At 36.3% G+C, this 17,478-nt stretch overlaps 1 protein-coding gene across 1 annotated transcript; it reads right to left on the reverse strand.

Moving 5' to 3' along the window:
• Positions 1–4,350: 4,350 nt before the first annotated feature.
• Positions 4,351–16,543, reverse strand: LOC127846571 (protein dcd1A-like). Its single transcript, XM_052377982.1, has 13 exons — positions 16,376–16,543; positions 16,060–16,192; positions 15,527–15,624; positions 14,548–14,612; positions 12,464–12,572; positions 11,926–11,960; positions 11,150–11,244; positions 10,145–10,249; positions 9,717–9,811; positions 6,554–6,664; positions 6,056–6,170; positions 5,446–5,662; positions 4,351–4,506 (listed from the first exon to the last, which is right to left on the reverse strand). Exons 1-13 carry the CDS (start codon positions 16,460–16,462, stop codon positions 4,443–4,445), a joined length of 1,329 nt encoding a protein of 442 aa, XP_052233942.1. The 5' UTR covers positions 16,463–16,543; the 3' UTR covers positions 4,351–4,442.
• Positions 16,544–17,478: the final 935 nt, after the last annotated feature.

Here is a 17,478-nt window from a genome sequence, read left to right on the forward strand (position 1 = left end):
TTGATAACACCACAACGTTCACGCAGGTTCATTCAGTAAGATTTTTCTGCAGTGTTTATATAGACCTTGTGCTCTCTTTTATTTCATCGTTCCAAAGAGGTCATCAATTGTTAATTGACTCCTTTATCATCGAGTGAGCTTGACTTTTAAAATCACCGTTAAAGCAGGGCCGAGTCGGTGCAAACCAATTGTTTTAACATGAACATGTAGTCGAGACTTGTTCAGTTGGGTGCTAATCGAGGAATTTAAAGCTCTCTTTGAGTTTTTGTTGAATGGTTGTTGAGATCGCTTAGTACGTATTCGGTTCGAATGCCCTTGAAAAAAGTAAAGGAATTGGCAAGTACAGTGATACTTTGTACATGTGTATACATAATATTCGCGGGAGTTTTGGGTTCCGGAAAATTAGCCCCAAATAAAAAGTATCGCTAAATTCTCGTAAACTATACTAAGAACGCCTTATATGTCCCATATTGTAGATAGAAGGGGAAGTCACATTAAAATGCCAGTGTAATTAATATTATATAATAAGCCATCCGAAAGTTGTGTAAGAAGAAAATAAATGATTTTACACGCACGACATGGTTTTACGCACCAGTAAATCGTCCACAGGTTTAAATATGTGCTTGTTAATCACGCACCTTTATTATTTATTTTTTTCAGTTCGGTAGTTGGTCATTCGACGTTAATATATTGTAGAGATTTAATACTTTAACAATATTATATTTATGGCGTATTGAATTACAACAGAAAAAAGTTAAATCAAAGACGAAATATATAGGCTTTCAATATTTATGAACGTCGAGATTAATGTTCTAGCAGTCACAGACGAATAATGATTTTTTAATGCTAGTAAATGCTTAAGTTTCATTATAATTATCGACTACTTACTTTTTAGTTGTTACGTGTAATTTATTCTATATTTAAACAACAAAACCTTACATTTCCTTTAAGGCGTGAGTAAACACACAAACCGCTTGCTATCTTTGTGTTGATTGTTTAGTTCTTGCATTATCATGCGCATGCGTTGATGACATTGTTTGCAAGCCACATACAAGGTCCTTCGAACCATCTGCTACGGCGTGTTCGTGGATTAATTAAAGGGATTAGGTTCAATCAGTGTAAACTACACGACTGTTGGTACATGCCATTATCGAAGAAAAAAGCCTACTTTCATCAGACTGATTATCAAAGGTCAGGCGGTTCTTTGAACCATATTATAATATGACATTCATTAAGACGAGGTTGTGGTAACATGTCGTATGCAGACAATGAAATAAAAATACCGAGATTGAGTGCACATAGTTTTTGTTAAAATGGTAGATGTTAATAAAGTAATACATACATGTGTTAGATACGCATATTGTTACTTATCAGCATTACATCATTATCTGATCATGTAGGACAAGTGAACGATTGTCTAATAAACTCTTACCTTAATAATAAGAGAATGTTTTTGGAACTTTGTAGCCAAACTTAAAGCTTCATGCATAGGCATTGTTTGATAAGCCAACTAAATTTCTGAACTAGGTGACCCGACTCCACTATCAAAGCATGGTATACCCTGCCTGACATCATATCAGTAACGAACAGTAATTGTGCTGACGTTTGCCTATAGTAATCGATTACTTTTCCCAAAGTATGTAAACATCCACTCTTCTAAGTGACAACAATACCTGCATATTTGCTGAGCAAGTTGTCCTAAATTGGGACAATAGTTCAAGGCTGAACCTATAGCCTAATTGTTCTGATTTCCGTAATACGTCCGCACCTATCTGACCCAGTGTATATCAACACATGACTGATAAATTAATGTGGACGCAATATAACACTTTTGAAAACATACTGACACGAGATAACGTTTGCAAATGCGCCCTTTAATATATTTTATGATTGAAAATAACATTTTCGATATGGGTAACACAGTTTAATTTTGTATTGCATGTAAAACATGTGAACTATTGAGTCACCTTATGCCACAAGGGGGTTTAATGCATGTGCGTAATGTGTAGTCCTTTATTGGCCTTTGCAGTCCTTACAGTCTAATCAGGGACGACATTTTCCGCCTTAACTGGGTTATTTTTGGTAAGAAGAGACTTTCTTTAAACTGAAAATATCATTAAAGCGAAAAGTGTCGTCCCTGATAAGCCGATGCGGGCTTCACAGGCGAATCTGTGACGACACTTTACGCACATGCATTAAACCCCTTTTCACAGAGCACGGCTCATATGAAAACGAAACAGACAGACCTATATAATACTATGTCTATGTTGGCAATTTAAAACATGTACATATAGAACTTTATTTATTATTATTATTTTCCTTACTCAAAAACAACTTTTTTTGCCATTTTTTTTTATATATTTAGGCTCTAAAGCTTTTACTAGGAACAGGAACAGAACTGATAGCGAAGATGTGTCGCATGTATGATCCCAATTCCTGATATTATTGCCCAATCTCACATACTGATTGCGCTGTTATGCATTGTCGATAAAGCATATTCACGGCCGTTGAACATAGCACATTAATACATTGGATTTTTCAACATATGTTACTTATTACAAGTGTAGGACAAGAATTAGTCTCTAGAAACATGAGTTTGGGCAGTGAACGTACGAAATCAAACTGCTGTCCCATATTTGCACGTTTTAGAAGGATTTGTTAGGAAACGATTTGGTGTAAGGCGGTGCAGGGACAGATATAATTATACCGTTTATTATAACTTTCAGGTAATAGTATTCGTAAACAAGTTATGTCATCGTAAACGTGTAGTTTGCAGAACGTCGTGGTTTACGCATTCTCGTTCTAGGTAAACCAAAATTAATTTGCGAACTGGGTGACCCTTATTCTACAACAAAAAAAAACCAACGAATTTTAATCTACACGTCTTCAGACCAGTGCAAAAGACATTGTTGTCAATGTTGATCTAACCAAATAAAGTAAGCATTGTCATAATCCATTATCATAAAGATCGATATTCAAACCAGATCAATGTTTAGTTAGCCATTGTCCAGTAACTTGTATTACACTTATCGATAGTTACGCCCTAGATTACAGTCTCTATAGTATTGACACACCAAAAGTCCTTATTAAGCCTCGTTATGCGAAAATGGGTCTTATGTCATATGCTTTCAGCGCAGCTCCAGATCAGCAAGCATGTTCTGGCGCTATCCTTGCTGTATATGGCATAAAACCGTTTTTTGCATGACGCGGATTGTTTGATCTTCACAATACTGCTGAGCATGCCCTTCTAATTTGAAACAATGTACCTATACTGTAGAACTGGTTTTATTCGTGTGTATCTTATTTTGGCAAATTATCGCGATTTTTGCCCTCGCCAATTCAAATTTTATCATATATACCTCTTTGCTTGCAGTTCTAATTGAGAGACATGATCACGCCGATAATTTACAACTTTGCAAAAAACAAATGCAATTTTGAGTTAAATTCGCGAAAATGTGTGCTCGCGACTTTAACGTATTGTGTTTATCAATCGGTGATCACCGACCAAATTTTCAGGAATACGTAGCCAGTTCACCTTATTGACCCACATAGCTTTAGCATATCACTGATAAAGTGATTTGCACTTGATTTGTAAGAATGACTTTTTTAACATACGGGTATAACAAGTTTTACAAATGCATCGTTTATCTGGCTCCGAGATGTCGATGACATCAAATGCAAGATTCCTGTTTCGCTAGGAAATCTAAAAATGTGGCTATGTTCTGTTACAGAACATTCTTTAAATTACCCAATTTTGTTTCGTATCCAAGATGTGTCTCATTCAAAACGACGCGTTCAATCGGTGCAGTAAACGCATCTGTTCCAGTTTTTACCCAGAGTTAGTAAAATACATACAATCTATGCATTTATAAAACAACGATTTATATTACAATTTATATTGGACATACCAGCTTTCTCAACCATACAGAATATATCCTTTAAAAATGATTTGTTTGTACGTGCCTGGGGGCAATATACAATATAGAAGGGCGTTGTGGGTATTTCGTTTGAAAGGCAAACGTTAAAACTTCAAAATATTTGTTTATTAACTGTGTTAATAATACTCTCGTGTTTTTTTCCCAAATGATCAAAATTCTATTGATTTTGTACTGCATACGTTTCATTTTTTGGTATTTTTTTTAGACCATGTAAAGAGAGGTAATGCCAGTTGTGGCACAGAAACTGTTGTCGGTACCGTATTTATAACACGCATTTGACCAACATTTATCATTAGAATCATTACTTATAGAGGACAGGCTACAAAGTAAGAGTTTTCGCCGATTATCATCTACATATACCGAGTATATATGTGCTTTAGAGGCCCTTAGCGTATTTTGCATTGTTGAGATAGCAACTTTATAATTTAATTGAAATATATGCATATTTATACGGAATTATTGAGTACTCTATTTCACTCGATGCAGGTGTTATTTCCAAGTGGTCTAGTAGACTCCCGTTGGTGGCGAAACGGCAAACAGCTCAGTTGTATTGAGACGAATGAACGTTCTGCAAATATACAACAAGCCTTCAAGTTTTCAATGCAAAATTATGGATTTAAAAACAAAAGCACATAGTACATATAAATCATCATATGGTTCAAATAAAGAATTCTGCGCGTACGTCTATGAATCATATCAAACACGACTAATTTAAATCTTAGAATAGACACGTGCAAATATTTTCGTGTTTTTAATGCCACTTAAGGTATTGACTAATAAACTGTATTATATTGCAGTCTCTTCGAGAAGTATAATAGAAAATACAAATATCGGTTACATTGGGAGCAAACGCTTACCACATGTAGCTTTATATAACAGCGATTTTAACTATCATTAGTTATACACGTTTTCCCAATAATCGATGTTAAGGATAACACAAATATTATTATTGGTCTTTTTCGATGAAAGGTTATCCATTTACGAAACTATTTTTTGATAAGAGCGCACCCTGTGAAACCCAAGCTTAATGCATGCGCGTCCAGTATCGTCCCAGATTAGTGTGTGCCTTCGCTCTATGGATATTCGTTTAAAGGTAGTCTCGTATAAAAGAAAATCCAGTCTGAACAGGAAGTGTCGTCCCAGATTGGCCTGAGCATAATAGCACAAGCTATTCTGGAACGACGCTTTACTACGCACATATATGAATCGTGTTCTAAAAAAAACTGGACATAATGCATGTGCGTAAAGTGTCGCCCCAGATTAGCCTGTGCAGTCCGCACAGGCTAATCAGGGACGACACTTTCCGCTTTCTGACATTTTTTGTTTACATGAAGTCTCTTCTTAGCAACAATCCAATTAAGGCGGAAAGTGACACTTTACGCTCATGCATTATGCCCAGTTTTCTCAGAACACGACTCATGTTACAGTTAAGCCCTGCTTTCCAAGAGCGCGGCTCATTTGTGAAAGTTGTGTGTTACAAGGATCGTTTTCTGTCTCTCATTCTTGCCTGTCATATGCATTCAGCGGACCAGACTCTTGACTGGAGCGAGCATTGGCGATGTACACAAAGCCATTGGCCAGGTCGTAGACAGCGATGTGAAGACTTCCGGACTGCTCGATGGAAACTACGTCACGAATGATGACGTCAGGTGTCAGGGCTCCGTGGTTCGCCTGAATTTGGCGCGCGAGCACCTGATTGAAGCCTGGACACAACCAGTCCATGCCTAACGAACAAAACACTTATACATGTACACTGAGACTTTACAATCGTTGATTGTGTACATGATACAAAAACATGACCCGTGTAACAAAACCAAATGAAAATAAGGTAAACATGTAAGTTAACATTATATATCAATTTAAGTTTAAAACCAACATTGGCAATTGTATGACGTCTACCTGAAATGAAGCTTATATATGTGTGATCGTATTGTTTATATCATGCTGATTTGTGTTCTTACCGTTGATGGCTTATACCCTTATGTCGTATAATATATCTGAGACTCTCTATTGTATTTCACATTTTCTGTGTCACGAATGTAAAGTAACGGCAATCATTGGTGCAATGACGGTAGCCATGGAAACAGTGTTCCAGTGCGTCTCGTTGTAAATTTTACCGTAGTAGACGACGTTGGGGATTCTGGGATGCCAGTCTGCCGTCGGCTCCATATCGATGTCCGAGTAGAAGTTGGCCACTGCGGCGGAGTACTGGATCCCGCGGAACTCGCGGATCTAGATAGTTGGATAATGGGCATTGATAGATACATCCGACATCACAAGTTATATTTAGGATGAAATTCTAACTTAGTTCAAAACTTTTTTGTAACTCCATTCCATCTTAAGCATGGTGTCCATGGCGGGGTGGGGTGGGGCGAAATCGAGACCTTTTGGTCGTTATTCGGAAAATCTCATTTTTTGGTCAATGAATGATTTTTATTTTAATAATGATAACAGAGCATTATTTCTAGATGAACAAGACAATGTAAAATAAAAACAACCATCTCTTAATTATATATTGTATAATATTTGAAAATATTTAGCGAGATTTGGAAATTTTACATACTACAATCATAAAAATAGAGAATGCATATTATAGTAAATATGTAAAGCACAACCTTGGCGTCTCCGACCCCAAGAATGAGGTCGCAAGTGCGGCGAGCATTGCGCATGCGCTCGGTTGCCTCACCCAGGCTTTTGTCGAACTGTAGAACGTCACGCAATATGTACTGGAATAACAACAACAAAAATCGATAGCATCATTGATGCTTTGCTTGCAATTTGTGATATTTGGTTCTATCTTCATTTTTTCACGCTTTTGTTTCATCGCATAACAATATGGCAAACCAAGACACGATGAATTGCTATTACGCATGTGTTTAGTTAAAGAAGTTATTTAAAAAAAAAGTTTCTAATTTCCTAAGAACTCATGCCCGGTGTAAAACGAACATCCATATTGCTAATTGAAACTGCTACATAAACAAGAGGTATATGATGGCCCTAGATCGCGCACCTGCCAGTTTTGATCACAGGGGCATGATTGCAACAACCTTGGTTCAGAGCCACACTATACCCACTATCAAAGCTCTGTGCTTTGTGATTTCAAAGAAGTTATTTGGAATATGTTTTCTATAGAGATATAAAAAACAAACACAATCTATACCACAGTTAGGGGCAATTTTGACACCAGTATCATTTAACACCTCGAAGCATTGAGTTGTTTCAGAGGACAAGATTGTAAACGTTGACAACTATATCATCATTAGAACTTGGACAAGTATAACACATCCAATAAAACACCTCATGAGCATGATTTTAAAAACAATAGAAGAGAACACCATCTGCTGTCTTATATATAGCATATTAAAGGTGCAGCAATTGTGTCAGAGACGAACATTGTTTCGTTATTTTGCAATTGAAAAAATGGTGGAGGACTACAATAAGATGTTACTGACTTATGCTAAACCACTGGGCCGTGCTTTTCAGAGAAAAGGTTGTCGATGCATACATATGAGCCTCGCTCTGTGAAAGGGGGTTAAATGCTTGTGTGTAAAATATCAGGGACAACATTTTCCGCCTAAACTTGATTTTTGCTTAGAAGAGACTTTCTTGAAACGAAAACTGTCATCTATGCGGACTGCACAGGCTCATCTGGGACGACACTACGCACATTTATTAAACCCCATTTTCACAGAGCAAGGCTCATATAAAAAACCAAGGCGGGGCCACGATACTTTTTAACTGATTTTGCTTAATACTCTATGTAAATCATAAATTTCACGGGACGTGGTCAGTTGAGATAACAGGAAAGTGATTTGGACCAAGATTGTAAAGGACCCCATTAAAGGCTACATGTCACACATTAAAGCTCTTCACCATTGGGTGTTATATAATTTGTTTACTTTATGCACATACGAAATACAAGATACCCCAAAGACCGGGCAAATTTCAACCCCAGCAGCATGATTGAATACAACTTTGCAGAGGACCACCATAAGATGATGCATGCAAATACCAAACTTCTAGGACTGTGGTTGTAGGTATTTTTTTATCTTTCAATAATATCATTAAGCAAAGCAAATAACCCATAGGACGGGATCCATAAAAACCAATGGGCATAATTTGAACAAACTTGGGAGAGGACATCCATAAGATGTTACAGGTCAAATACCAAACTTCTGCGCTATTCGGCAAAGCAAAATTTAAGGGTTTTACTACATGCATATAAGATAAGCCAACCCCCGAGAGGTCCCAATTCTAACATGATTCAAAAATGGGAGAAGACCATTGCGTATTCCGGGAAGATTTTGAAAATTAATCTACTATACAATTTTCTATAAATAAAGAAACCCCTATGGCTTGACCAGTTTGGACCAACGGGGCATGATTTGAACAAACGTAGTTTTTAAGATTTTTGTTTTTAATTTTCTTTTTTTTAAGTTTATTTTTTTTAGCTTTGGTGACTAAACTGCGAGACGGACTGAAAAGGTTTGAACATCTTCATATGTGGGTCACCCAAGGAAAATTAAGTTTAAGTTTTATTAAAATCTGTACAAATTAGAAGAAGTTGTCGTTTGAATGAAAAGTTGACGGACGAATAACATCGGTGGCCGACCGGCGACGCACAACGAACAAAAGATTATTCCAAAAGCTCACCATCTGCATTAAAGATAAAACACGAAATAATATCTAAAACTAAGGTTGATCATATAAAAGTTCAACTGGTTTTGATTTCTTTATTTGTGTGTTTCCTTTCTTTTCTCACCTGTGCTTTGAGAGATGATCAAACTTTTGTTCAAACATCACTTCTGAGAATAAATCATGGGAAAATACATTTTTCCGACGAACATTTTTAATTCCCGGAAGTACACGTTCTAACCCTTAAACTCCCTGCCTTGTTATTTCCAGTGCGATGTTTTTATTCATAATTTCGTATCGAGCCGACTGCACCAATAAACAGAACTTCAAAGAAATGTTAAATGCCACTAGACCACGATGTTATAACTCAAAGAAAGGATTATGTTTCGCACTTGAAATTCGCAAGGTAACGGGTGAAATTCCTTTGTCAAGGAATTGCTGATGGTCATGTAATAATGAGCATTTAAGCATAAAAGCAATTATTACTCGTGCATTCATACATGAACTATACATTAATTTCAATTTCTTATTAAATCTAGAAGTATTTGTAGCCGTGTAGGTTGGACATGTTTAGGTCCAAAAGTTAGACGTGCATTTTATAAGACGTTCACCGATCACAATTTTCTATAATTCCGATCCCAACGGAGAGTTCATAGATTTCACGTGACGCGTGATAATAATTTGCATGTGCGTACATTGCAACTTTTAGAGTGGTCGGATTTAACGTTACCAATGGAACGGTAAACATGCACGTTATGCTCCACCTTCCATGAACCGATGTGGAATCAGAATTATTGCATGATGAAAGAAAGGAAAAAAAGATTAGTTTTTAATATTGTATGAGCAATATCATCTGATGATAGGACATCTTGAATTTTAAAAATAGGTTATTATGTCAGCAGTCAGTTTGTAATCAAGCATATGAGACATTTTAATAAAGTATGTGTATGTACTTAACATGTACATGTGTATATTGCATTTATCCACATTCAATGAAATTCATTGATAACTCAAGATCTTGTCAGTTTCTGAAATTTGCGGAAACTGTGATGTGTAAGGTCAAATGTTTTATATGTTTAAACGACGTCAAGAGGTCCTTTCAGAAATAGTTTTAAGCGATTATATAAATGAGATTGTCCTTACTGTGAAAGGGATTCCGAATCTTGACTCGTGCCCGAAGGTTTTATCTGGAAATGCCACGCCTATCTCGCTGATGGCCAACTGCTCTTTGTTGAAACCTTGTACATACAGACGAAAAGAAGAAACACATGCAAGGGTTACATATGATTTTTGAAACTTCAGAATAGTGAAAATTTCATGAATATTTTTTTTTCCATAATGTTTTTAAAGCAAACTTTCTGCTCCATGCCTTCTTGTCATGAAGGTTTTGTACCTCTTTGTTATTATAAGATTTATGCATTTAATCCCAACCTTTACCATGCTAGTATACCGTTCAATTCACAACTCCAATAATTGAAATACTGTCGATAAGTAGCATCAAGGCACACATAAGTGTTTAGATTACTTGAACAGAGCATCAAATTAAACATAAAAAAGCATATTGAGTTTACCGGTGATAGATCCGAGCCAGGCCGTCCAGCCGATGTTCGCAAATGCGTGTCCGTGGCCAGGATTTGGGTGGTACACTGTCACCTGGGGGAAGTCTTTGAACGGGCCTGCAGTGTTGACGAGATAGGTTGACAATATTTAACTTTTATTCTGTCGGGAAATCTTTTAATGGGCTGACGAAGAGGGCATAATAGTAAGATATGTTTAAACAGATCTGCACTAAATGCCGTCTACTATTACAAGACATTGACATTAATCGGACGACTTCAATGATCTAATATTATTGTGAATCATAATGATACTAAATTTAAAGAAGGGATTATCACTATTTAGTAGCGCATTTCGTTAGTTAATGTCTCCTGATACAAATCGTTAATTTTGATGGCCGATTAAACTTAAAAAGGCGCAATAATTCCTAGGATTACTATCACTGTATTGCAATAGTTGTCTCGCTTTAAACCGAAAACAAATATTACAAAATGGTAATACAAACTGATTTATCAATATTTTTCTTACATAAAGAAAGATGTATATGCAGTTTTAAAAAGATTCAATCGATACTGTATTGTCAAAGATACCAGAAAGCTCCCGATATGTCTCAGATACGGCGCATGGTCAAGTAGTTGCAGTCAAGTAGTTATAGTCTAAGATACAAGAATTTTCAAGATATGTGATATATACAGCGTTATGTCATACATGTGTGTCGTGTTCTGAGAAAACTGGGCAAAATGCATGTGCGTAAAGTGTCGTCCCAGATTAGCCTGTGCAGTCCGCACAGGCTAATCAGGGACGACACTTTCCGCCAAAATTGGATTTTTGCTAAGAGGAGACTTCGTTTTTACAAACAAATGTCATCAAAGCGGAAAGTGTCGTCCCTGATTAGCCTGTGCGGATTGCACTGGCTTATCTGGGACGGCACTTTACGCACATGCATTATGCCCAGTTTTCTCAGAACAAGGCGCATGCGTACTTTCATATAAGTGCTTACCTCTGCACATATCTCTTACCATCTGTGTTCCAATCAAGCGCTCGAAGCTGCAGTAGGGAGTTCGGGTCCTTTACCGCTGTGCCCCAGGCCCCCATCATTGAGCAGTCCCCTTTCCTGAGGAAAGGGTGTCAATGTTAACATTACATGTATATAAGAATCAAGGAGGAATGCAACTTACAAATGTTCCTATTGTTGATGATGTCAGCCAGATAGATGACATTGATCGTGTTGACGATGATATTTAACCCATTTATGCCTAGTGGACTCTCCCATCCTTCTGAATTGGATCAATTTATTTCCAAAATTAGGGATGTCTAGTATATTTATTTCTATATTTAGAATATTTTTTACAGAAATTCCTTAAAGCAAACAGCGCAGACCCTGATGAGACGCCGCATCATGCGGCGTCTCATCTGGGTCTACGCTGTTATCCAAGGCCTTTTTTCTAGACGCTAGGCATAAATGGGTTAAAATGGTGGTGATGAGGATTTTGTTGTTAATAGTAACTTTGACAATGACATGGGTTATGATGATGTTGATGATTATTATGATGATCATGAGGAGGTAATCGATGTTGGTGATGGTTATGATTGAAACGCTGTTGGAGTTGTTGTTGTTACTGCTGATGCAGCTACTGCTAATGATGATGATGATGAAACAATGAAATTTATTATCATGTTACATTAAAAAAAAGTAAAATAAAATACTGAGGATACAGCTGCTAATGATGATGATACAATGTTATTTATTATCATGAAACATGTTTTAAAATATAATATAATATAAAATACTGACGTGAGTTCGCCAATCATGTGGATCCGTTCAATCATCTGGAAATACACATGTAGAAAATATTCACGTTAAGTCGGAGCAAAAGTAACGAAAAGTCGAATATCGCGTTTATTTGTTAAAGAGGGCTGCATGTTACATACATATAATATTCAAAGAAGCGAAGTATTGTAATGTAAAAAAAGTTGTATTATAAAATGCTTTTAAAAATAACATTTGATTGGTGAAGATTTTATTAAAAAAAAATAACACAATTTCACAAATATGAGGTATTTCCCTAATAATTATCATTATATGCATCTTATATATGATTACTGTGACGATTGTTAAAAAAAGCTTGTAAAAAAAGCAATGTCAATCCCCTAAAAATAACATTGAATTCCTTATCATCATCTTTCAATTTGCAACCGCAAAACTTTTTGTTGTTTTTTTGTTGAGTTAAGAGAAAGGACACTGATAGGGCTATACACCTTGTTCATGATCGAACTTGGTCTATAAAAATACTATTAATGCTATTCATTTCAGTGAATGAACGTTGCAGTACCTTAAAATCGACCCCAGTGGCGTCTGCAAGACCTTGTGCCTCTTCGGCGAAGTACCTTCCGGTGTAAGGTCGGGTGATCGTCAGTTCAAGGTCCAGGGCGGCGTCCAGTCTGCAAAAAGACATACAAAACAGTTTTTGTTGTTGTTATTTTCTTTGGAGTGTCGGCTGTTTTCAGCAGTATTAAGGTAAAAAGCACCGATGTCAGTTAACAGCATCCACTTTACCTGTGTTAGCTGGTTCAATACTGTTTTGTATACATACGGTAGTTATGTTAGAGACTGACAGCAACCCTTCTTGATTCATAGGTAAGAGCGGAAAGGCCATAACTCAATCGTAATTTAAATTGTTACATCAACATCCCCACACCTCACACGCGGTTTAGTGGCACGCGCATTTGAGCTTTTCAAAAAGTATTCTTTAGTTATGGAAATAAACTTAAACTACACTTCAAATATGTAACGTACCACGTCACTTATGCTTTCGCTACCCATTACTATGTCAAAACATTTAGTTTTTCAGAAAACGCCGATAGCCATACAAAGAGCGCGAACAATATTTTCTCTAAAACAAATCCACGATAGCATCAAACGTCGCGGCGAGGTCCTGCTATATGTTTTATTTTCGTGAACTCAACACGTCGTATCAGTTTTCGTTTCGTTTTTTATTCAAATCTCTTGATATTTACGCGGTGATATTGTTACGTACCTCTGCTTTGAGGTATGCCGTTTTAAATACGTGATTACTTATAGCTTTCAAATACTAGTAGCTGTTAATATAGTGTTACGCTTGTTCCATCCGTTTTGCAATATGACACAAGTCGAAAATAAATGTTCAAACAATAATTTATTCGTGCGAAGATAAATATTCGCAATAAACAACCCGTTAGAGAGCAACACAATGTAAGTTATTCCTAACCGCCAGCTTCCCGGTAACTATACTAGGGTAGTGTTTACACGGATTTACACATGTGACGCACAATCGGTTACCCCGCACAATCAGACAGCTCTGCGTTCATTCAGAATTTATGTAAAAATACAATAAAAGTGCTAAAAACGCTTCCAAAAGCAGTGTTACTTCATGTAAACAATCTTCATATCAATGGATTATTACTATAAAACGTATGTGATTACGACTTAAAGGTAGTTGCAATAATCCAACTCCCAGCTATTGACCCTCCGGGTCTGGGAGCTGTACGTATGTACTCATAAAAGCTCATGGCATTCAAGAAGAACTAGACTTAAAGGTATTTACTTAGAAAAATGAATGACTGTCTCTCGACAAGAATTACGTCTATTCTAGATCTTTACTTTTGCTCAACTGTCCACTATTTTGACTTATTGTTCAATACTGATGGCCAAATTGGTCAGTGACCAAGATTCTGGGCAGTGACCAAGATTCTGGTCATTAATGACCAGAATTCTGGGCACCAGTGACCAAAATTGGTCAGTGACGTGACTGACCAAAAATAATGACCAAGAAATTAGAACGATACATGACGTCATTTACCAAATGTCATAACAATGAGACAAAATGGCGCCTTATTTAGAAAAACAATGAAAAATACAAAGTATTCAAATGGATAGCTCACCGCTGGATAAAAGTTCTGGTGATGTTTAGATTATATAGACTCAGTTGTGTACATTTGTCAATTGTTTTATATAGTCACATAATGTCACCAGAATAGAATGAACAACTTAAGAGGCAGTCAATTGAACAGGTTAGTGCAACTGTTCCACCTGGGGTGTATCAATATTCGAGAACGTCATGACGTCAGCACTAATGTTTTTGAGTATTATCTACAACTCTACAGCGACAATAGCGTTTGCATTCCGACTGCGCTTCGTCCCTAAGACGTTCTTTGCGTTGTTAAAGCGTTGCTGCTACGTTTAGATATTCCCACAGAGTGAGTGATGCTAAGGCAATAGGAAAGGACGTCATAAGATCGCCGAACCTCGCCGTTTTGATTTACCATGTCTAAAGAAGTCGCCGTAAAGTCGCAACCTTTGTCGTTCTTAACGTTTGGAAGCAGTCGTTTGCGGAAACGCAAGTCAGGTGTGATAGGGGTATAAACAATTACAACATACCCAAAATCCGCGACATCTTTCAGAAACCATGGTTGGAAGTGAAGCGTGGCGTTGATAGCTTGAATCTGGTAAGAAGATAAGAAGAATTGAGCTATTGAATGTTTTCATATGTGCTTGAAATATATACATTCACGTTAAATTCCCTCGATTTCATTTAATGAATCGTTAGTGTGATTACATTTTTAGATAATTAAATTTCCTTTCAGTATGATTAATTAAAGTAGAGACAATGTTTGGTTCCCATTAGAATATTCCGATTGTATATAAGATTTGTACTTTCGACGCATAAACCGTTAATTGTTTTGTCTATCAAGCGTATTTGGCTTGATCTAGGTGGTAAAAAGTTATTACTCTAAGTTTTCGGACACTCTTAATACTCGGACACCCCCTTTTTGGCAAATTAATTATTTTTTCAAGACTCTTAATTTTCGGACATACGAGTTTGATCCATAAATAATGACTCTACATTTTCGGACAGTTTATATTACAGCGCTATTTACCATATTTGTTGCCTGTTTTTGCTTATCTGGTGACCCTTAGATCATAGGTTTTTACAACCGGATATAGATTATAAAATCTGTCAGAGGAATGCCTGAGAGCATTTGATCATGACATTTTCGCTATTGGTTAAAGTACTATGTTTACCGGTAATACAAAATAAATGATATAGAAGCGTTTTTTTTTCTCATTTGTTTTTGTTTTATAGCGTTTCATAATGATTAATGAACAAGCACAACATACCAGTCTCTAAATTTTCGCACACCTGTATTTATTTGAATATGTTTTGTATCTAAATGAAAACTTAGGGTAATTACTGTATTATGGACCTACTCAGACTTTAGTATTATGAAAAGCTACAACAACACCTACATACTATTACATTTCTTATCTGCAAACAATAAATCATCGGGATTAGCGAATATACTAGAAATTTTCTTTTCTGTTAACACTGAAAACATGTTTGGATAAGTGTTCTTACCACTTGTTCTTCCAAGTATCTCCACACGGAGTTCATGAACAGGTTCGCTTCCGTCTTCAGCAACTGCCCTTGAGCATAACCCATTTCATATGGCGTTCCTGACAGAACGTATAAAACACGCCTTACTAGTATATAGAAAACACGCAGACTGATTTATCTACTAATTTTCCTTACGATAAATAATACTGATTATTATTATTTAATATGCACAATAGTGACGGTTTTACCATTTGACCGTAAGATAAACCTATATGCATAAAAAGGGAACTGACACCAATCTGTGCTACAAGGAATGAAATACGAATGTTTAACGTTCTATTTATTAATCTTTTTTTGAAATTTTAAATATATATTGAATGTGAAAAAAACAAACATGCAATGAACACAATAATGGACACGGAATGAAATGTAGCAAATGAGAGATTTAAGAAAATACTGGAAGTGTACTTGTTTACGCTATATAATAAAATCGTTATTAAGCTGTGTGTGATATTGTTTTATTATTATTTTGCAAAAACCGTTAAGTCACTTACCCCAGACATGTACGACGTAAAACGCGTCTTGTGCGATACCGGCCTGGTACAGTTTCCCGTTTTTCACCTCTCGCAGAAACTTCACCTGACCGCCCCAGATGGGATTCAAGTTTTGTTGCGCGTTTGGGTCTGGCTGAAATTCGTTATGTTTATTTAGCACTTAATTGTGTATAAAACCTCACTTTATCGTATCTAAAGCTCCTGATCAATACGGGTGCCGTCTGTTTGACAACGGAATGCTTACAATACTGAATTTCGCCACGCCAATCGAATATATTACATAGAAAATCGGTAGTAAAAACATGTTGGGTATCACCTTCCCGTGGCATTCTGCTGCGATAGAAAATTTCAAGCCTGCTAACAAACACACGACTGGTAATAGCACGTCCATCTTCAATGTCATGATTTCGAGTAAGAACTTGTGCTTGTAGAAATCTTAAGATAAGACTAATTAGAACATGTTGCTTCTATATATGTTGCATTCTGTTCTGGTTTTCTGATTTGGAATATTTTGGTTTTGAACAATTAAAGGGGCCGTTAAACAGATTTCACGTATGGGTAAATTGACAAAATTACAAAAAAGTTGTTTATGATTCGCAAAATTTCGTTTTAGTTATGATATTTTTGAGGAAATTGTAATACTGACCATTTACCATGCTCTTAAATGTCTATTATATTCATCTCGTGATGATTTGAAAACCTGAAAATTATCAAGCGTCATGCGCCGCGAAACGATTGAATAATTTGGAAAGTTCTGTTGTTGTCCTTTTATTTTGGGAAACTACGAGGATTGCTTATATAGGTAAACAATACATCTGCTCAAAGCATGAGTATGGATGGTCGATTGGTCTAGGCTTTTTACTCCAGGACTCTAGGGGTCAGTGGTTCGAGCCCTGTTGAGGGTTACTTTTTTCCTTTTTTATAAATTGTATTCTTGTTTTTTTACTGAAGATTTTTAGTTGAAATGTTTAAATTTATCAATATAAAGCATTTAATGACAAGCTTCAATACATGCCAAAATCTGTTAAACGGCCCCTTTAATTGAATGAAACATAAACTTAATCATTATACGCATTCCCAACGTAGCAATTCACAACGAAGGGGCGACAGGTTTGAAACCACAATTGCCTTTCATAGATGGAAGTTATCATAATTAGTGTATATTTCATTACATACACAGATAGCCTCACATAACTCATAATAAACTGTCATGGTCACGATGCGATAAGGAACCGTTCCCAACCAGTTGGAATACACGCGATATTTTTTATTCAAAGTACTTCATGCAAATTCACTCAATACTATTTAGCGTCCAAAGGTAACCGATAAGAAATTCGACGAATCTTTATAATGAAACCAAAGCATGAAACATTTGTGAATATTTACACTTGAACGATATGCTTGTTTTTTTGTACTCGT

Source organism: Dreissena polymorpha, chromosome 9 (assembly GCF_020536995.1).
Source record: "Dreissena polymorpha isolate Duluth1 chromosome 9, UMN_Dpol_1.0, whole genome shotgun sequence".
NCBI lineage: Eukaryota > Metazoa > Mollusca > Bivalvia > Myida > Dreissenidae > Dreissena > Dreissena polymorpha.

Excerpts from the sequence above, each read along its gene's own strand:
- LOC127846571 (XM_052377982.1), bottom strand. The coding sequence starts at position 16,462 with ATGACATTGAAGATGGACGTGCTATTACCAGTCGTGTGTTTGTTAGCA. Across the intron at positions 6,171-6,553 it reads TTGGGGTCGGAGACGCCAAG|ATCCGCGAGTTCCGCGGGAT; the intron begins GTTGTGCTTTAC and ends CCAACTATCTAG. Across the intron at positions 4,507-5,445 it reads CCGCTGAATGCATATGACAG|AACGTTCATTCGTCTCAATA; the intron begins GCAAGAATGAGA and ends GTATATTTGCAG.